The following is a 22,156-nucleotide window of genomic DNA, read 5'->3' as shown; positions in this document are numbered from 1 at the left end:
GTCATATTTCAATAGGCTGTTAGAATAATATGACTAATAATGTGACTTGTCCCAGACGATACGAAATTCGAGGAGAAACAGGAAGATGCATAATTTAACCTTGGTGTTTTATTACTTAACAGAAATTCCTCGAACTTACCAGGAATATGAGAGCAGTCTTACTTTGAAAATGTTCCTGTTTCAGTTTGTGAATTTTTACTCGTCCTGCTTCTACGTAGCTTTCTTTAAAGGGAAGTTTGTGGGCTATCCCGGAAAATACACATATATATTTAATGTGTGGAGAAGTGAAGAGGTAAGAATTCTCTTGAGAGGTTGTGGCTTCAGGAGCTCAATATTACACTTTTTTGTGTGCCCGGTACTAACTCAGATTTTTATCAAGATTTAAGAGAAGTCTAAGACCCTGATTCTCTCCACAGAGAGTATTGGTCTTACAATGCTATCATCTGGTGGACTTTCCAGTTCCTTTGGGGCAAGCACTTATTTGTACTTATTATTTAGGAATAGAATATGACCTATGAAATGGGATAAGTGAGTCTATAATCCTGAAGGCTTCCTGCAAAGAATAGGTGACAACGTTCCGGAAATATAGCAAGGGCTCCACCATGAGTCCTAGACTAGCCCACATCAGTGGTTTCCATACCTGCCTGTGCATCCAAGTCACATGGAGAAAATAACAACTGCTAGCCCTGGCCCAGACATAAAGATTTAGGATTTCCTAAGAACGAGACCCAGCAATCTGAATCTAATGCAGCTATCTCGTAAGTGGTTAGTGATCCTGCTTGAAACTACTGAGTCAAGGATCTCTTTATATCCCTTTAATATCCATTCCCATTAAAATCTTCAGATTGTAGTCTTCAGGTCTGAGATCTCTTTTGTTGCCAAAGTCTATCTTCCATCATTCATTTTTTTTTTTTTTTTCTTCTTGCTTCTGACTAGTGTGACCCTGGAGGCTGTCTAATAGAATTGACAACCCAGTTGACCATCATCATGACTGGAAAACAGATCTTTGGAAACATTAAAGAAGCCATTTACCCGTATGTATGGTTTAGAAATTTTTGTTGATTTAAGTAACCATGAGGGATTTCCTTCAGAAGAAGATAGAATTCTTTGATTCCCATGGTATCATTGTTAACAAATGGTTAAGCCCAGAGCAAAAACTCACTTTTAATCAAGTCAGGAATGCATTAAAGTAATATAGGCTTTTAGATATGGATTTTTATTGCTTCAGTGAAGCTGAGTGTCAAGTATTATCCCCCTCTCCAAAGGAAATTCCATTGGGAAATCTAAATGTTATATCCTCTGTACATTATTTTATATGTTGCATATTGTTTCTCAAGATTGCTGAAAGTTGAACACTATAAAACTGTCCACATGACATGGACACACATAGGCACAAAAATTGGTCATGCATGAAGTTTTATTATGTGAAGGGATTGCTCCCTGTTCCAAAGCATAGTAATAATGAACACAGTCTCAAAAGAGAAAACCAAAATGATAGTTGATATCAAATCTAAGTTGAAAATTTCCATAAGTAAAAAGAGAAAGAATCATAAGCCTGTCATCTTGCAGGGTTCCTAGTTAGGAAATGACAGCATCAGGTTTTAGCACCTACAAGTATCAAGTGGACTAAAGTGCTCCACTTAAGATCGGGGCTTGGCCGGTGTAACTGTTCTTGACGTTAGGGATTGGGTTTGTTCTCCTTTCTTCATGAAAGAAGGCTGAAAACACCCTCCCCCTCTGCTCCTACCTCCTTCACAGCTCAGCTCCTGCCTCTCCCCACAGCTCACACCAGGGTTCTATTTCATGTGCTGACAAAGGAAGAAGATGACGTATCTTTGCAAGCAATATCTGATATACCACATCCCAGTTGCCGTACAGAAATAACTAAGCTGTTATTTTAAGTCCCAGCTCTAGATTGAGAACCTGGAGGCAGATTGGGGATGACCCCTAAACCAAACACAAGAGTGAGAGTAAATATGCACAGAGAGAAAAAGAGACAGACACACAGGGAAGTAAAAGAAGAAAGAAGCAAGTAAAATTAAGCCTACAAACCAGAATTCCAAAACTTATGATGAGATTTCATGCTACAAAGGCAGCTGGCAAAATTAATTTTTAGAAAGTGATCTTTAGAAAGATTCTGGCAAAGCCTAAAAACATAAAAGGAGGTGATAATGTCATTTAAATGGTCAGGAAGGGCAGCCTGGGTGGCTCAGTGGTTTGGCACCACCTTCGGCCCAGAGCATGATCCTGGAGACCCAGGGTCGAGTCCCGCGTCAGGTTCCCTGCGTGGAGCCGGCTTCTCCCTCTGCCTGTGTCTCTGCCTCTTTCTCTTCTCTCTGTATATTCTTATGAATAAATAAATAGAGTCTTTAAAAAAAATAAAAATAAAATGGTCAGGAAATGATTTAAATATAAACAGATATAAATGAAACAAGAACAAATTAATTTGAAAAAGAATCAGTTACACATAAAAGAAACATGGTACTTTAAGTAAAGAGTACAATAGATGATATCAATTACAGACTGGACACAATTGAATGAATTAATAAATTGGAAAATAGTGCTGAGAAATTCTCACATTGTACAACACAACAGAGTGACAATGAAATTTTAAAAATTAATGGACAGGAAGCTATTTTATGGTATATTAAGATATTTCTATATTAACTTGCTAGTAGTTCCAGAAAAAGAGAATTCAATAAATGGTGGAGGAAAAAAATTCTTCAAATAGGTAATTGCTGAAAATTTTCCAGAAATGAAGAAAAACATGAGTTTTAGAAATGAAAAGAATTCGTAGTATAAAGTAAAGTAAATAAAATTAAATTTACACCCAGATACATTATGGTGAAACTCCAGAATTCATGAGAGCTAAACAATCTTAAAATATTTCAGAAGAAAAAAAGGACTATTATCTACACTGTCCACAGATTTCTTACTCTTAACATTAGATACCGAAAACAGTATTTTCAAGATCCTGAATAAAATTAATGTCTAATGTTGTCCTTAGATGTCTAGAACCAGTTTAACTATTGTATAAAGAGCAGGTGAGATAAAGACAACTTTTAGACATGAAAAACAAGAGTTACCATTCATAGGCCCTCACTGGAAAAAGAACTGAAAGGTGTAGTTGAGCAAGAAAAGAACACAAGACAAAATTATGGGTTGCAAGAAACATTGATCAGTACAGAAATAGCTAGCACCCCAAATAAAATTAAATACTTCGATATGAATCTAAAAAAATACATGGGATTTGTATGTTAAAAAACTACAGATCCTCATGGAAAAAAAAATAATCTAGATGAATGCAGAAAAATATTGTGTTCACAGACCGGAAGACTCAATTTAGTAAAGATGCTGGTTATCTCCCAAGTTGATCTATAGATTTGTTATTCCAATCAAAATATCAGCAGAATTTCTTTCTATATATATAGATAAGCAGATTCTAGAATTTATATACAAGGTAAAGGAATTAAAATTGGCAAAACAATTCTGATAATAGAATTGGAAAAATTGCACTACTCGATCTTCAGGCTTACTGTAAAACTTTGTGAATCAGGATGGTGGGATTGCTGACTGGATGCATATTTGGATTAATGGAACAGAGTAGAGATTGCAAAAATAAATCTACGTAAATATGGCCATTTTATTTTTGACAAAGGTGCAAAAGCAGTTCATTGAAGAAAGAGCGGTCTTTTCAACAGCTGGTGCTGGAACAATTAGACCTCCATTTGCAAAATAGCAAACCCCATTGTAAACCTTACAGCTCATTTAGTAATTAACTGACAATGGATCATATAGATGGCAAAACCATATTTAGGAAAGCAAGGAAGTAATTATTGTTAAATTCAAGATCATGGTTACTGTGTGGGGACTGAGGAGTTAGGATCAGAATGGAGCACAGGGAAGTTCTCCCGGGATTCCTGGCAGATAGATGTGTCTTGCTTGAACTGGGTGATCCCCTTTTCTTTATGATTCCAGTTCCATGAATGCCCATCTTTTTGATATGGTCTGAAAAGTCTCAGGGGTTCTGTGCCCTTCCTCTTTGTCTTGCAGTTTAGATATAAGCAGCAAATAAGTGTTCATTTTATTTTATTTTTTGAAGATTTTTATTTATTCATGAGAGACACAGAGATAGAGAGAGGAAGAGACATAGGCAGAGGGAGAAGGAGGCTCCATGCAGGGAGCCCGATGTGGGACTCGATCCCGGGACCCCGGGATTGCTCCCTGAGCAGAAGGGAGATGCTCAACCGCTGAGCCACCCAGGCATCCTATGTGTTCATTTTAATATATATTTGCTCTATACTTCTTGTTGTCTTTTAAATTTTGCAGATTTGGAAGGTATGAATGATAATCTCACTTTGGTCTTATTTTGCATGTCCCTGACTGATAACACGAACGAGCATTTTTGGCACATGTGTTTCCTCTTCAGTGAAGAGCTGTTTAGCCATTTTTGTACCGATTTATCTTTTTCTAAATGATTTCTAGGAATACCTTATAATTGTGTTTTTGGTTGGGTTTTGGTCATATGGGTTGCATATATTTTATCCCAACGTAAATTTCGTCTTTTTTTCTCATCCCCAGTGCTATTGACGTTTTGGTCCAGATAATTCTTTGTTGTCGGGGACCTGTCCTCTGCATTGCAAGTGGTTTAGCAGCATCTTTGGAGACTATACAGACTAGATGCCAGTAGCCCACCCTCTCCCCAGCTCTGACAACCAAAAATGTCTCTGACATTGCAAATATACCCTTGTGGGCTAAATCACTCTCTGTGGAACCTGTGGTGTAGATGGACAAAAGTACATACTATTAATGCAGCAGAATTTACCAATTTTTATGGGTTAGCATTTTTTTAAGTCTTATTTAATAAATCCTTTCCTACCCCAAGATCAAAAAAGTATTCTCATTTGCTTCTAAATTTTTAACATTTTAACATTATCTTTTTCTTTTGAAGTTTGTATATAGATGGAAGAGATTTTTGTGTTTGATATGTTCAAATTTAATTTATTTTCCACATACACACATATATGTAATTGTGTTTACCAATTTCTGAGAAGTTCCTCTTCTTCAGTCTCCATGGTCTACTGTGCCACTTATGCCATGTAGCAAGTGCAAGGCTATTACTAAGTCTCCATTCTGTTCCAGGATTTGTCAACCCTTGGGCCAATACTACACTCTCTTAATGAATACAGCTTTATAATAAGTCTGGACCTCCGGTGGGTCAAGTCTTACCAGCTTATTCATCTATAGAAATATCTTGGCTATCTTTTGTCTTTTCTCTTTCTCTACAAATTTTAGAAATATCTTATCAGACCCCATATGGAAAATTTTGTTTGACTGAAATGACATTTCAGTTGTTTCAATAAAAACAACTGGCATTTTTATAATGTGAGGTCTTTTTATTTCATGAACGTTTATTTTGGACTTTAATGACTTTAAATAAAGATTTAAACTTCTTCATATAGGCCTTGCAGATCTTTTGTCAAATCCATCTAAAGGTACTTTCAATTTTAGTTACTATTGTAAATGATATCTTTTTAAAACTTATGTTTTCTACCTGTGTTTTGTGTGTATTAAATATGTTGAAAACTCCATTATTATTTCTAATAATTCCTATCTAACTTCATTTGGGTTTTCTGAGCAGACAGTTCATTCACATTGCTGTTAATAATCTGAGTCAGAGATTTCTTCTCTTCATTTCCAATTGTTTGGCCTTTTTCTTTTTCAGTTTGCTGTGCTAAGGTCTCCCATAGATTATTTTTGTTTGTGGAAAATTATTTATTAAATTGACCATGAATTTGTAGTTTGCTCTGCATAGTGCTACTTTATTCAAGTAAGACGTCTTTCTTTTTTCTTTTTTAATTTTAATTCCAGTGTAGTTAACATAAAGTATTATAATCATTTCAGGTGTACAATATAGTCATTCCACAATTCCATATATTACTCAGTGCTCATCAAGATAAGTGTACTCTTAATTCCCTTCACCTATTTCATCCATCCCCTCACCCACCTCCTCTCTGGTAACCATCTGTTTGTTCTCCACAGTTAAGAGTCTGGTTTTTTTCTCTCTCTCTCTCTCTCTCTCTCTCTCTTTTCCCTTTATCTGTGTGTTTTGTTTCTTAAATTCTCCATATGAGTGAAATTATATGGTATTTGTCTTTCTCTGATTGACTTTTGCTTAGCATTATACTCTCTAGATCCTTCCATGTTGTTGTAAATGGCAAGATCTCATTCTTTTTATGGCTGAATAATATTCCATGGTGTGTGTGTGTGTGTGTGTGTGTGCACGTGCACGTGTGTGACATATCACATTTTTTTTAAGATTTTATTTATTCATGACACACAGAGAGGGAGAGGCAGAGACACAGGCAGAGGGAGAAGCAGGCTCCATGCAGAGAGCCTGACGAGGGACTCGATCCCGGGTCTCCAGGATCACACCCCAGGCTGAAGGCAGTGCTAAACCGCTGGGCCACCGGGGCTGCCCCATATCACATATTTTTTAAAGACTTATTTATTTTAGAGAGAGAAAGAGCACAAAAGGTGGGGAGATTGGACAAAAGGAAGAGGGGGAGAGAAAGAGAGAGAGAGAAAGAGAAAGAATCTCAAGCAGACTCCTTGCTGGACATGGAACCCAACACAGGGCTTGGTCCCAGGACCCTGAGATCATGACCTGAGCCAAAATCAAGGGTAGGCACTCAACCAACTCAGCCACCCCTACCCCATATTCTTTATCCATTCATTAATTTATCAGGGGACACTTTGGTTTCTTCCATAACTTGGCTATTATAAATAATGCTGCAATAAAAATAGGGGTACAAGTATATATCCCTTTGAATTAGCATTTTGGTGTTTTTTGGGAAAATACCCAGGAGTTCAATGACTGGGTCATAGGGTAGTTCATTTTACTTTTCTAAGGAACCTCCATACTGTCTTCCACAGTGACGGAACCAGTTTACATTCCTACCAACCATGCAAGAGGGTTCCTTATTGTCCACCTCCTTGCTGACACATCTTGTTTTTTTGTGTTTTTTACTTTAGTCATTTTGGCAGGTATGACATGATATCTCATTGTGATTTTGATTGTATTTCCCAGATGAGTGATGTTGAGCATCTTTTCATGTGTCTGTTGGCCATCTATATGTCTTCTTTGGAGCAATGACTATTCATGTCGACATTTTAAAATTGGAATATTTGTGTTTTGGGTGTTAAGTTGTAAAAGTTCTTTACATATTTTGGATATTAACCCTTTATCAGATATGTCATTTATAAATATCTTCTCCTATTTAGTAGGTTATCTTTTAGTTGTTGGTGGTTTCCTTTGCTGCATCTAATAGATTCTTGAATGTGATCATGCACAGACCTACCTTGTTCTTGGTTCTAAAGGACATGCTTCTAACTTTTCCCTGTTCAGAATGATGTTCAGGATTTTGGTAGATGTTTTTTATCAGACTGAGGTAATTTCCTTCTTTTCCTGCTTTTATTGTAAATAGTTTTTAATAGGTACTTGAATGTATTTTTCTGCATTAGTCAACATGTTCTTATGTTTTTCTACTTGATTCTGTTAATTCATTTATTACATTGATTTTCTAATAAAAAAGCCTTTTTGTTTCTTAAAGTAATCCAGCATTATCATGATACATCATTTTATAAATGTATGGAAATAAGTTAGGTGACATTTTGTTTAGGATTACTGCATTTATTTCCACATATTTGATAAGCCTCTATAGGTCCTTTGTTATGTTTTTCTCTTGTAACCAATTTCTCATTTCCTTGAGCATCCTTCTGAGTATCATGGCAACATAAAGGTTAGTAAATTAGAAAAAAGCAGTCCTATGATGACCCTCTCCTCCTCATGCTCTTTAACAAAACCGTCTCTGAGTAAATACATTTCCATGGGGAGAGTTAGGGTTGTCTTATTTTCTTATCACCCCAATAAAGAACTTTGACCTCAGCAGGTGTTGTAAAAAGAACAACTAGATTTTTATTTCGACTTTAGCTGTAGTCATACCTCTCCTTGCTTTGTGACCTTAAGTTACTTAGCCTCTCTTACTGCCAATTTCTAGATCTAACACTCTGATTATCTGACCCCTCTCTTTTAAATTCTAATCATTCATTTACTTTTATCACTTCTGACAGTATGGTTCTGAATTGGTGGAGACGTCGAAAAGCTCGGACCAACTCTGAAAAGCTGTACAGTCGATGGGAGCAAGATCATGACCTTGAAACTTTTGGATCTCTTGGACTATTCTATGAGTACTTAGAAACAGGTAATTTTTAACCACTGTCTTGAAACTTACTGTATCTTCCTGCCTTGCACAGAGTAGGTGCCCAATAAATCATTGGATGGTGGATGAAAAGACAGGTGGATGGACATATTTCTTACTAGATAGAATGCAGAATAAAGTTTGGTTTCAAAACACCAATGTTAGAGATATTTTTCCTATCAATTGAATGTGAATGTTATTGAACCAAATAAAGTAAGGTTCACTTCTCAACTCCTGTCTCAAATTAGCTTGCATAACTCTCCTGTTCGCCTCACTGACAGTCCAGAGAGAGAGAATAAGTTGAAGGACATTTCCTGACATACATTTAGGCTCAAAAGAACCAGGCTAAAAACAGTTGTGCAGGGGAAGTTCACATTGAACACAAGAAATGCATAAAAAATGCTAAAGATTGAATAGAGAAGAGATTTTGAGGTGAAATTTTAGGAGGGATGATGATAGAGGCTGCTTATAAAGTCCATTTAAATATTTCCTCTCTAGTTATTTCTCTGCTTGTCTGGTGAATTAAGGAGGATAATTTTCTCAACTTACTCTCAAGGCCCATAGAAGCATGGTGGAATGAAAAAATGACCTAAAATTGTTACTGATTCTCCACTGTGATACATACACATAATACCTGGATTGAAATAGATAAATAGGACAAGTCAGGAGAAGTCTGTTTCATATAGCTGGTTGTAAAATTGGATAGTCTTTGCTTTATGGGATGCATTTTTTAATTAATTGTATAAGTATCAAATCCACTTGTGCATAAATGAATTTGGGATTATCACTGAAATTAAAAAACGAAATAAAGTTTTCATAAGAAAATTAACTACCATTTACTGAGACATAGCTGAGTTAATTCTAGATGTTTTATGTACATTATCCCTAATCTTGAAACATTCCACAAGTAATCCTTATTCACTGCATTTTGTTTTAAAGAATACTGAAATTTGAATGGGTCAGTTTGTGCCATGGGCCACAAAGATTATAGATAAAAAATGTAGGATTTGAACCTACAAATGTAGGATTTGAACCAAGCTGTTTCTACTGAACATTTCCTCTGAATTTTCTTTTAGTTCACTAGAGGTGTTCAGTTGGTTTAGTAAATGGCAAGACTAATTCTTTTGAGAAATTCCTGTGAGAAAAGCTGAAATCCAGAAACACTTGAGATTCATCTAAAAATAGAGGACTATATAAAATGGGAAGAGAAGCTAACTTACATTGGTGTTAGGTCTTAATGAGAAAAGAGAATAACATTTCTTTAGAAAGATGTCAAGATAGTATAGAGGACCGAGACCTTAACAAATACCTCATTGCAGAAAAATATATACTTTCTTGGCCCACATATAATTTATATGTTTCTAATGCTTTAGATGATTCATTTTCTGATTTATTCTTAAGTATCTTCCTTTGCACTGCCTTTTCATCTGTTAGCGTCTTCAAACCTTAAACAGTGTATTTGTTCATAAGGCTTGTAGTTGAATATGTTTATATACCCAACACATCTGGCTCTTGGAAGCATACAAATGAATCAGTCATTATCCCTCATCTCAAAGATTCAGCAGGATAGAAAAACTTGATTACCCCACTAATATGCCAATACCAGTGTAAAGACTAGACCAACATTGATCTAAATGTAGCCCATGATAAAAGGCTACGTTTAAGAAGAGTAAAGAGAATCTCTTATCTAACAGGAAGAGATGCTTTCCTCAGGCAAGTAGATGTCAAAAGAAAGAGCAAGGACAGAACTGAGCTGTATGCGCCCAGTTTCTCCTTTCTGTTCTAGCAAGCAACGAAGTCACTATTGTTTCCAATGAGGAGGAGGAAGTGGGCAAATGGAAGGAGGCCTGGAGCATTTTGCTGGTGTAGAGTCCTCCAAAATGAGGATGTTGCAAGATTTGGGCAGAGTTTTCTCCTTTTTCTCCTTCACAATAATGAGTTCAGTAATTTTTCTTTTTTCCCTACAGTTATCCAGTTTGGATTTGTTACCTTATTTGTGGCCTCTTTTCCTTTGGCTCCTCTCCTTGCTCTCTTGAATAACATTATAGAGATCCGTGTGGACGCCTGGAAACTTACAACTCAGTACAGGAGACCTGTAGCTGCTAAAGCTCATAGCATAGGTGTTTGGCAAGACATTCTTTATGGAATGACTGTCCTTTCTGTTGCAACTAATGTAAGTGGACCTATTTTGCTTGGAAGGCCTTGTATTTTATTTTGTTTTCTTGGGGATGGGGAGATGTGAATGGTGTTTAACTCAGTCTTTATGTTGATTTCATCATGATGACAGTCCATGACAATAAATCATCCCTATACTTTTTTTTTTTTTTTTTTTTTGAGAGAGAGAGAGAGAGAATGTGAATGAATGGGGGTCAGGGTCAGGGCAGAGGCAAAGAGAGAGAGAATCCTAAGCAGATTCCATACCCAGCACAGAGCCTGACACCAAGCTTGATCTCATGACCCTGAGATCATGACCTGAGCCAAAATCAAGAGTCAGATGCTTAACTGACTGAGCCACCAGGTGCCCCCATTCCCTACACTTTTGTACACTAAACGACATAGAGAAATTTATGACATGCAAACTCTTAAATACAAGGAAAATTGTAAAACCTGTCTCCTTGAAATAACCACGATACAGTTTGACAGCATATGACAAAGTAGACAGAAAAGATGTAGTGGTATAAAAAGATTGGAATAACAGAGTTAAAGCTTGATTATACATGAAGTTGTATGCTACAGATAGAGAATATACAACGTTTATGTGTTATGTTTATGGAGCACTTATGATGATAAATAATGATGATAAAACTAAATTCCCCAAAGCAGAAATTTTTACAATATATATTTACATACAATAATGGTATAAAAATGAAGTTGATAATAAAGATAATAAAAGAATCTAACCACCTAACACTCTCACTTCTAAGTAAGCTTTATTGTATAAAGAGGAGGCAAAATTGAAATTATAAAGAGCACTTAATTAAAATGATGGAAACCTATAGGAATTAGCTAAAACCACAGTTACAGAAAAATTCATAGCAATAAATGCCTTTATTATTAAAAAGACTTGAAAGTATGAGATGAGCATGAGTTCAGAAACTTAAAAATGTAAAACTGATCAACAGAATGTAGTAAGAAAGAAATCAGAAATAATAAAATTGAAAAATAAATAAAAAGCAGTATAATTTCTAAGTGAATCAAGAGTTGGCTTATTGAAAAGACATATAAAGTAAACAAAACTCTGAAAATCTTAATTAAGAAAAAAAGAGTTATAAGATACAGGTGAGAAAATTATGAGACCAGTATGTTTCTTTATTCCAATTAATTTTAAAATCTATTTGAAATTGTCACCTTTTCAAAAAATAAAAACTGCCTGTTTATTCAGTAAGTGATAGAAAACCTGAATGGACCAGTAGCTACAGATGTAATCTTAAAAGTTTTTTAAAAACCTACCACTAAAAATGTAGAAGGCAGAGCCAGATGGTTTTATTTTTTTTAAGATTTTTATTTATTATTCATGAGATACACAGAAAGAGAGAAGCAGAGACACAGGCAGAGGGAGAAGCAGGCTCCATGCAGGGAGCCTGATGTGGGACTCGATCCCAGGACTCCAGGATCACTCCCTGGGCTGAAGGCAGGCACTAAACCACTGAGCCATCTAGGGATCCCCACCAGATGGTTTTAAGTGGAATTACCTAACCTAAAAGAAATGTGCTCTTTATACTATCCCAGAGCTTAGGGAAGGATGGGAAAATACCATTCCTATAGGATCAAATACTGAAATTAATTGCAGTGACCTGTGGGAAATTTACCATGGCATGATCTTCTCTGTCTCCGTTGCCTCCCACCAGCCACCTACCAGTGTGTGCACTTGTACACGCATGCAAGGACTCATGAGCACACACTGTCCTAGCTTAAGGTGTTGGTTCAGGCAAATAAATTTGGTTAAGGACAGTAGAAATGTGCTGTGAAACAAATAATAAGAAATAACAAGGCATGGTGGAAAGAGAATAGCTTTTGGAGCTACATGCATTTAGGTTCAGTTTTCACCTAGGCCACTCTTTAGCTGGGAAATTTTGGAATACAAATCATAACACTCTGAAAGGACTATTTCATGTTTTAGAAGAGAGACTCATACATAAACGTGATTTGTAATAGCATTTTAATCATTTACATTTGCATCCCTATAGGACTGAGAGATATGCAAATCACAGATTTTAAAAACCAAATTGTTAGCTCAAGGTTTCCCTCTTGCCTTGTCTTTTAGGCTTTTATTGTTGCATTTACATCGGACATCATTCCCCGTTTAGTTTACTACTATGCCTACTCAAAGGATGCCACTGAGCCCATGAAAGGATATGTCAATGATAGCCTGTCAACATTCCTGATAGCTGATTTTCCAAACCACACTGCACCTTGGGAAAAACGGGACTTCACCACTTGCAGGTTTCCTCTTGTTTTCTTAGCTTTTAATTTTGCTTTGTAAAATGTATTTTTTAAGTTCTCCATTTCCTCCATGTCTTTCAATGTGAAGGGTTTACTTGGGGCACTAAATATCCTGGGTAGAATGCATCAATTTTTGAATTCACTCATCATATGGATCTGATTTGGAAAAGTAGAATGTACAAAAGTAAGAGAGTATTATGGATAAAGATAATATCAATTTTGAATTGTTTCTTTTCTAAATTTACTGGAGAGATTTATTATATATGCATTTAACCTACTTGAATTTAACTATATGTTCTTAAAAAGAGATAGAGTGAGAAAAGGAGAAGTGGGATGATAAATTCACTACCCATCCCACTTAAAGGGTTTCTTCCATGCAGGGAGCATGTGATTAGATTTGTGAACTTGTTTCCACACTCAGCATCTTATACACTGTGAGGATCTTTTTTCTCTATGATTCAAAGATTGTATTATAATAAGTATATATGATATAAAAATTATATGTATACTACCTAAAGATCATAACATATATATACATATATATACACATATACATATGTAGAGAGAGTACATCAAGACCACTTAAACCTTAAATGAGCTGCTTCATCTGCAAAACAGCAAAGAGACAGCAAAATGTTGGTGGACACACAGGTAGACCAAACCATTATTAAATTTTTAGATTTGCAGATAGAGAAGTCATAGTATAGTGTGTAAGAGCATGGACAGGTGTCAGTTCTTGATTTCATCACTTCCTCTTTGGACTAAATCTCTGAAGAAATCAATGCCTAGCAACTTTGTAGAAAACAGTGAGCTTACAAAGTTGAGCACTAAGAAAAGTCCAGAAGAATAGTAAGAAAAATGAAAACAATGCAGTGTCAGATAAGCCAAAAGAAAATAGAGTTTTAAAAAAACAGAAATGGTCAACAATTTCAAGTCCCAGTCTCAAAAGACCAAAAAAGATGAGGATTAGCATATTTCCTCAGTTTAATGACAGGAGACCATGTGTTTCAGTTAAGTGTGTTAAAGAGTAGGAAGAGAGGGAGTGGAGTTTTGCTAACTCTTTTGGGAAATTTGAAGGACAGGAGAGAAGTTTCACTTGTGTCTCCTGCTGCACCAAACTACTAAATATAAGTAACATGTGGCCATGATTTTTATCTGTACAAAAAAGAAATGTATCATAATAGCAGTTACCTTCCTATGACTTTACTTTTGTAGTCAATTAAAAGTGTCTCTTACAAGAAATAATAAGAATTTGTGCTAGGTCTTCTATTTGAAGCTATAGTTAATTTTTTATTTAATTTTGTTTTTTTTTTTTTTTTTTTTTTTTCAGGTACAGAGATTACAGATACCCTCCTGATCATGAACAGAAATATTTTCATAATATGCAGTACTGGCACGTCCTCGCTGCCAAGATGACCTTCATCATCGTTATGGAAGTAAGCTTCTCTTTAACTTGCATTCCAGTTAGTCTGTGTTTTCCCTTCAGATTTCTAAAGGTATCTTCTCAGCAGAAAAGTAGTATTATCTCAGCGAATTGTTTTGAAGGAAGGATTCATTGTCCTGAAAAGCATCTTAGGGATATTTTCAGCACAATGGATTGTTGCCTGTTAGTCACCTACTATTGTTGAAGATATAAGGGTAATAGAGAGAACAGAAAAAATACGGCCTCTTCCCTCGAGGTAGGGAAAAGGACAAGAGAACCCACTGATTTTGCTGAACAGCTATTACATACTGGTTCCAGACACTATAATAATGACCTTGTAAGTTAAACTTTATTATTCACTCTTGAAAAATGAATCTGAAAAAAAAAAATGAATCTGAGACTCAACAGAATTACAGCGGGTTTAAAGATAATCAGCCAATATTGGAGCTGGGTTTCAATGCTAGGTGTATCACTCCCAAGCCCCGGCTCTGTCCACTATATTGTGTTTCCCTCTTTGTGGAATATCTAGTCTTATTAGGTTATAAGGCACACATTAAAAGAGAACAAATGCAGAGCACGGATTTGGGTAAGTTTCATAGTGTCATTCCGTATCAGAAGACGTGAGGTCCAGAAAGGGAGGGAAATAAAGGCCAGGCCCTTTCTCACTGTGCCATGAAGCTCAGTGATAGCCAAGTCTAATGCAAGCACACACAAGTTCTACGTGATGAAAAAGAGAGCAGTCTTACATATACCCCTCCCCATATTTTTCCTGTCTCTGTTTCTCTCAGTTCTGTACGACTCTATCGCTCTTCCATTCCCATATTTTCCATCATAAGTTTAGATCACCTTTCAGTCTGGTCAGTTACACCAGGGCTGTCTTGATTTTTCTTTATTATTCTTATTAATGTTTTCAGTCATCCCAGGGTCTGATTCACCAGGATCCTAGAACTTCTCTTCACCTTCTCTTGTTGGAAAAACTGGATTTTCTGCAGTTTGTGTTTCTCCCATTCTTGGTTTACGAGTTTCTTTTGATGAAGTTCATTTTTCAGTAATTTTCTGAGGAAAATTACGGGTGGTCAATTGTTGAGACCTTGAATGTTGAACATTTCTTTTCTTTCCTCACAGATGAGTAAATGGTTTACAATTCAAGATTGAAAGTCATTTTCCCTGAAAATTTTTCAACCAACCTTATTTAGGTATTTCTGACATTTTTGAAGACAGTGCTCTATTTTCTGTCAGTGTTGGTGTTGTTATAAGATGCAACACCATTCCAATTCCCCAGTCTTTGTTTGTGATCTTTTTATTAATCAATATGAGTTAAGGATTCTCTCACTAGTCCTTCTTTTATGAAACATCACAAGACTGTTTCTTGTTATTGGATAATACTCGTTTTTCTGGACACCTCTCTGAGCCCTGTAAACCTGAAAACATGCCTACCCTTCAAGTTGAGGAAATTTGCTTATACATACTATTTTTTATTATGTTCTTCTTTTCTCTGTTCTGTCTTTCTGAAGATCTATTCAGGTGTTACACTTCCTGTTTTGAAATTGTAAATATTTTTTTTTTCTCCTATAAGTAGATGAACTCATATTTTTGTCTCTTTTTCTTAAGATTTTATTTATTTATTCATGAGAGACAGAGAGAGAGAGAGGCAGAGACACAGGCAGAGGGAGAAGCAGGTTCCTTGCAGGGAGCCCGACGTGGGACTAGATCCCAAGACTCCAGGATCATGTCCTGAACCAAAGGCAGATGCTCAACTGCTGAGCCACCCAGTCCCATATTTTTGTCTTTTTATTCTGCTGTTCTTTTGCTCCTTTATTATCTGTCTCCTTTTAGTTTCTATTTGTCTGTTTCAATATTTTTCTTTTGCATTAAAGACTTTCTTGTGTATTTGCTGATTTTAGGCAATCTGCTCGTAGTTAAGGATGAATGAATGAAACTGATTATAGGCTTTGTGTGCGTACAGGAGGAATGTCACTTGGTGGCTTTCACCATAGAGTGATGAGGTAGTGAGGGGACCTTTTCATTTGAAACCTACAAAATTTTGGTATTTGCAGTTCTAATTTCATAGACTACTTACTTTCCCCATACAAAAGGCCTCCGAACTCCTTTCTGTGGAGCTCTTCTATGGCTGCCTGTGTTCTGAGAGCTGAGCAAGATAGAAGAAAACTCGGGATCTTAGGAGTCACTGAATTTCACTTAGTTGCCCTGTTTTCAGTTTGGTTCCTCTCCTCCATCCTCCACTGTCTCTGATGCTCCTGAGTTCACAGCTTTCTGTTTTGATTTCTGCACAAAGTAAATTAACTCAGTTGCTGCCAGGGGAAGGTTGGAGATAAATAGTACCTGGATGACGATGGAAGAGAATTCCTGAAAATTCAACTTTTCCTTTTGCCAAATGTTGGCTAATCCTCTTGTTTTCAACTCCACCCACCCACTTCAAAGTCCTTAGGACCATCTTTCCTGAGCTTTATTGAGATCTAAAACAAAGTTGGCTTTTGACTTACTGGGTTTTACTGGGTTTTACCACCATCATATCACCAATTGAAGTTTAAGTGCCAGCTTTCTTTTTCTTTTTCTTTTTTTACGATTTTTTTATTTATGTATTCATGAGAGACACAGAGAGAGAGGCAGAGACTTAGGCAGAGGGAGAACAGGCTCCCTGCAGGAAACCTGATGCAGAGCTCAATCCCAGGACCCCGGGATCACGACCTGAGCCAAAGGCAGACACTCAACCACTGAAACACCCAGGGGCCCCAAAGTGTCAGCTTTTTTTTCCCTCTCTTGAGTCTTTTACCACTGTTCCCTCCTTTCTTTTGTCTTTGTTAGTTAGACGATTTTTAAAAATCCCCTTACAAATATTTTATTAGGTTTTCAAAAGTGAGCACAGATAAAGAGCATATTTAATATTCCTGATCAACTGAAATTTCTGTAATTACACATTTTAGTATATATTTGTTTAATGTTTGTCTTTCTGGGAAAGTTCAAGGACAGGAACGGTATCTTTTTGTTTTTTCTTCATACCTTCTGTGTTGAGCACAGTTTATTGAATGAATTTTAAGAACTTCCTGCTAAACATTTGATGGTTCTAACAGTGTTCTTGATTTTCTCTTATGTTTCTTCCAGCATGTTGTGTTTTTAGTCAAATTTTTGTTGGCCTGGATGATCCCTGATGTTCCAAAAGATGTTCTGGACAGAATTAAGCGAGAAAAGTTAATGACTATCAAGATTCTCCATGACTTTGAGCTTAATAAATTAAAAGAGAACTTGAGAATTAATTCCAGTGAACTTGCCAAACAAGTCATAATCCAGGAAAACAAAGTACAACTGGCTAAATCAGCAGTATAATCAACATAATGAGCAAGCAACTGGTTGCCTGTCTGGCTTCACAATTTTCCCTGGGTTTTGGGCCAGAGGCCAGAGGCATGTGTCAGTTTCACCCCTCCTCCTCCTCCTCCTCCTCCTCCTCCTCCTTTTTTCATTCAGAGTTTCTGTACACTTTTGCAGAGGCCAAGTTCGTGAGGTTGGAAGAAAACCACTTGTCTACTTCATTGACTGAGCTCTCCCCAGATACTGTCTTCTGGAGTTCTAGAAATGATTGTGAAAGGCATGTTGAATCAGAATACTGGGAAATCATGGAATGTTGCAGTTTAGAATTAAACACTGAACTTGGGCTGTCCCATCACATTCCAGGGCATCTGCACATTTTCATGGTCTTCTGTTGGGTTGTTTTATAACTCCTTCCCATCAAGAAAAAATGTTGGGACAAAAAGAAAGGAAGTGAAGAGGCCTACTGAGCCATGTATATCCTGCCATCATAGACTATGTGAATGAAAAACCAAAATCAGATGACTTAAGAAAACTCACATCTTAAAAAAAATGTTGGATAAATATCATGGCAGGGGTTTGTTCCTGAAATCATCCTAAGTTAAACTTCCATCAGAATCCCAGATTCCCCTTCCGGGTCAAGGCAGAATTGATTTTTTTTTTCAAGAGACTGAACATTGGGGTTTCAACAAAAGACTAACAACTCTGTTCTTTAAAGACAACATTTTGGTAACAGTAGTTTCAAGGCTGGATTTCCTTATCTGGAAAACAGCATTAAGAAGTTGTTAGGTTGCTTCAGTTCTTTAAGTAAATGAAAGATGTTATAGAGAAGTCCATGTGTTTTCTTAGTAGCTAACGAATGCAGGACAATGAATATTGATTAATTTATTGACCTTAATCTGAAAAAAAAATCGTTGAATTATTTTTAAAAATCATTTTTCTTCTACAATGCGTATTTTGCATCATGAAGCCTGTTTGAGCATTATTAGCTCTTTGTATAAGTTAGGTACAAGTTATTTATGAAATTAGATTTCTCTGTTTCAGGTAATCTTGAATCTTTTAATGGGTTTACACTGTTTTTTATTGATGCATCACTTCATACAATGCTCAGTGCCTTGTCCCTATGCCTTTGACACCCAAGAAATGGTTGTGCTGTTCATCTATGTGATGTAACATCTCAAATACTAGCTTGTTTTGTCAATTTAACATCAGTCACAGAGTTTAACACCAAAAGTAGATCAACCAAATAAGAAAGGGATAATGAATTTGATAGCTAAGTAAAAAAAATAATAATAATTGCATTATTTTTCTCATACTTAGGCCTATGGCACATGTCCACCAGTTCCCCTTTCTCTTAAAAAATACTTCATATATATCTTTAACACTATAAAGTGAAAGATACCGTTCAGATATAGTACTTGCATCTCCAGCTTCAAATTATACTTCAGTTCCAAAAGAACAGTGTTTTTTTTTAAGAACAGTGTTTTTTTAATTGCATACAAAAAAAGAAACTTTATCACAAGATATTTTTTAAAGTAGTTTCATTATTTGATACTAATACATTTTTGTAGAATTGCCAGTATTAAGTATTGGCACATAGTATTAACTAATGGTCAATAGTAATCATATAGAAATGAGGATTATGAATTTTATAGAACCATGAGACAGACTCCCAATATTGGGAGTAATGACTTGTCTTCCACTGGGTAGATTTTATAAAAAAAAAAAAAAACAAAAACATGTTTGTGTAATTTAAAATGATCTCATTATTGAAGAATGATTTCATAGGAGGAGGAGACCTATGTGGCTTGAGAACACCAGTCAATGTTACTACGAAATAAGCCACAGATGCAGTATCTTTGGCTTGTCATATCAAACTCTGTGTTTCTACAGTGTTGTCCCTCTGCACAGCTCATACGTATTGCTTTCTTCCTGGGTGCTAATAAAAATAGGGAATGGTGTGGAAATTGGTTTCTTGGATATAAGTTTTAGTTTGTATTTATATACCTAGAGTGTTAAAATAAATAAAGACACATTTAAGTCACAAAGCTATCTGTATACTGCAATCTTAGACCAACTCAAGTTTCAGGTTTCTAGAATGTATGGAAAAATCAGCAAAGAGGAACTAATTTTAAGACAAGCAAACAGTTCCTATGATTGGTATAGATTTCCTTTTAAAATATTATTGGCAAATACTTTGCATTCATGTTTCAGTTTTCTACCAAGAAATTTCTCCTTGTTTCTACCAAGATTTTAAAATGAAATACAAGTATTCCTCACTTTCCTAAAAACTTGCTAATCAAAATCTAAAGCCAAATTAATTCAGGTAGATTTGGCTTATCTAATTAAACTCAGGTTATTGTGGGAGGGCTGCATTAAGAGCACCTAACTACCAAATATAAGTTGATGTTTTTATCATCTGATAAAACCCATATGCATTTTCTCAGAAATGTTCCAGGACCCATTTGAGATTTTACTTGAAATAATTTTAAGTGCAAAAACAAAAAAAGAAGACATAACTCTTTCAAATGTCATCTCTAATCCTTGCCTCCATTAGTTTTCCTTTGCACACAAGAAGCAGAATCCACTTCAAAACATTTATTTTAGAGGAATCCATCAAGAAGGGGGTATCTTAATGAGATGGGACACTGTCTTATTTTTGCTGCATCTCATGATTCCTCTTGGCTTTAACATTCTTCTTCAACTAAGCTATTAAGCAAGTTATCAAGGAGAAGATGGAAAGAAGAAGATAAAGAAGAGGACAAAAGATGAAGGAAATCGAGTTTTCTCCTGAAGCTATGCATGCTTCCACCGGGAGAGGCATTTGTGAGGCAGCCTGGTGCAAATGTGGTAGTAAGAGGAGTGTCTCTCCTAGGTCATCTTAGGATGAGAGGAAAGCCAAAGAAGTTTCAAGTTGAAAACTGTCACATGTCAAAAGAAAACTTTGATTCCAAAGTGCTTTTGTACTGTCCGGTGCTATGTGTAGCCCTGAATCTCTGCTGATTGCCTCCAGTTGAGGGTGAAGAGTTTGTACTGCTCGCTCAAAAGGGGAATCTGTTGTTTTGAAAGACCCTCTCTTTAATAGTTGTTTTTTTTAACTAGCAATAGTTACTATGTTATCGAAGAATGTTAATAAGGAAAAGAGCATTTCCAGAAGTACCCATTGACTAGTCTTTGAAGTCTACTACCATGATTCACTATAACTATTATGTTATCCTTTTTCTAAACAAATTTTTACTCTTCTGCTTTATGTGTGATAACTCAAGTATGTCAATTATTCCAGCATTATGTAAAAATTCATGAGAATATTAAAAAGAATAGCACGGCTCAATGTATATGAGATACCTTTTTCCATCCCCCCAAAGTATCTGACTAGAAATGTCTTCCCTATGAGTGATTTTGTGCCATGGCATTAACCAAGAAAATAAGTCCTCCTTTTTCTTTTCTTTCTTTTGTTTTTTTTTCCCTCCGCCAAGGAGATGTGTATGGGGTTATGCAGGAAAAGTTGCTCTTTAGTAACATGTACATAAATCTCAAGAGATTCAGACTCATGCCATGAATAAAGTAATACTTTGACATGAATTCAGTTTATTCTTACAGTAAAATGTTGAAATAATTTGTCTGAATTATAGCACTCTAAGAGGTTTTTAAGCCTCTTTTTGTTTAGAAGCATTAAATGCATTATGTGTAACATGTTTAATTCACCAGATTACATGTTTGTCACATTTAAAGATGCAAATTCCTCAAAGTAAGAGACTGCATGGTCCAGAAAACTTGGAGAAAGCTGTACTTTCATTTTTTGCCTTTTTTTTTTTTTTTTTTTACTTTGGAAGGTTGATAAAGGTGAACAGAAAGCCCCAGGGAGGAAAATAGTTTGTTGAGATATATTCAAAATAAAATCTCATCTTTCTGAACAAGAAACCCACAACCATGTGCACTGGAATTATCTGGGATATTTGTGAGAAATGCATAACCCTTGGTCCTATCCCAGATCTCTAGGAACAAAATCTTTGGGAGAGGAACTCTAAAAAATCTCTCAGGTTACATTTTTGTGGGTATGAGTCTCAAGAATTTCCTAAGAATGCCAAATTCCCTAGCCTAAAGCACTTTTTTCATAACAACTCTCAAACTTGTCATTCCAGCTCCTCAAGGACATGTGTCAAGGCATATAGACTCAGGATTTCCAAGTTTGTATAACTGTTCTAATTCTGCAGTGTGCAGAAGTAGTCCAAATCTTATATGTTAAAACTACAAGCCCTAAACTTGTAGTTTCTACTTAATTAAAAAAAAGAGAAAGAGGATGAAATAAAATATATTTGCTTTTACCAGTATATTCAAGAAAAGTGCATACTGGCTAGAAATTAAGGTGAATACATCACATTCTATGTATGAAAGACACATTGTAGGTTGGAGGAATACACAGATTTTCAGGATTTAATCAGGACAAAATATTGTAAAGAATTTGATACAGGAAATAGGCCTTTTGAAACTGGAAGAAAGTGGGGAGCAATGGTTTGGAAGAGAGATTTGGAGGGTCAGAGAAAGGAAGTATTCACTTCTCCTGGAACACTCTATTGGTGGACAAATTAAAGGACGTTCTGGATATTCAGCGGCTAAAATGAGACTGGGAAGGAGGACAAATGACGAAGCCTTTGGAAAGCCGTTGCTTCTGTATAGCGACTTCTTTGAGTTTGTAGCCCAGCTT

At 35.9% G+C, this 22,156-nt stretch overlaps 1 protein-coding gene across 5 annotated transcripts in view; it reads left to right on the top strand.

Moving 5' to 3' along the window:
- The window catches only part of ANO5 (anoctamin 5), a 94,885-nt gene extending 74,099 nt beyond the window's left edge, over positions 1-20,786 (top strand). For 4 of the 5 annotated variants that reach the window (XM_077866203.1, XM_077866200.1, XM_077866201.1 and 1 more), the window contains 7 exons: positions 123-292; positions 937-1,034; positions 8,134-8,264; positions 10,229-10,434; positions 12,526-12,704; positions 14,035-14,140; positions 17,251-20,786. In XM_077866203.1, the coding sequence (XP_077722329.1) occupies positions 123-292; positions 937-1,034; positions 8,134-8,264; positions 10,229-10,434; positions 12,526-12,704; positions 14,035-14,140; positions 17,251-17,472 (1,112 nt within the window). In that variant the 3' untranslated portion in view covers positions 17,473-20,786. The remainder of the gene's footprint in view (positions 1-122; positions 293-936; positions 1,035-8,133; positions 8,265-10,228; positions 10,435-12,525; positions 12,705-14,034; positions 14,141-17,250) is intronic. The other variant, XR_013361889.1, reaches the window with a different exon arrangement.
- The last annotated feature ends 1,370 nt before the right edge of the window (positions 20,787-22,156 follow it).

Source organism: Canis aureus, chromosome 23 (genome assembly GCF_053574225.1).
Source record: "Canis aureus isolate CA01 chromosome 23, VMU_Caureus_v.1.0, whole genome shotgun sequence".
NCBI lineage: Eukaryota > Metazoa > Chordata > Mammalia > Carnivora > Canidae > Canis > Canis aureus.
Note: the sequence above shows the minus strand (reverse complement) of the source record. Positions and strands in the feature narration are given on the sequence as shown.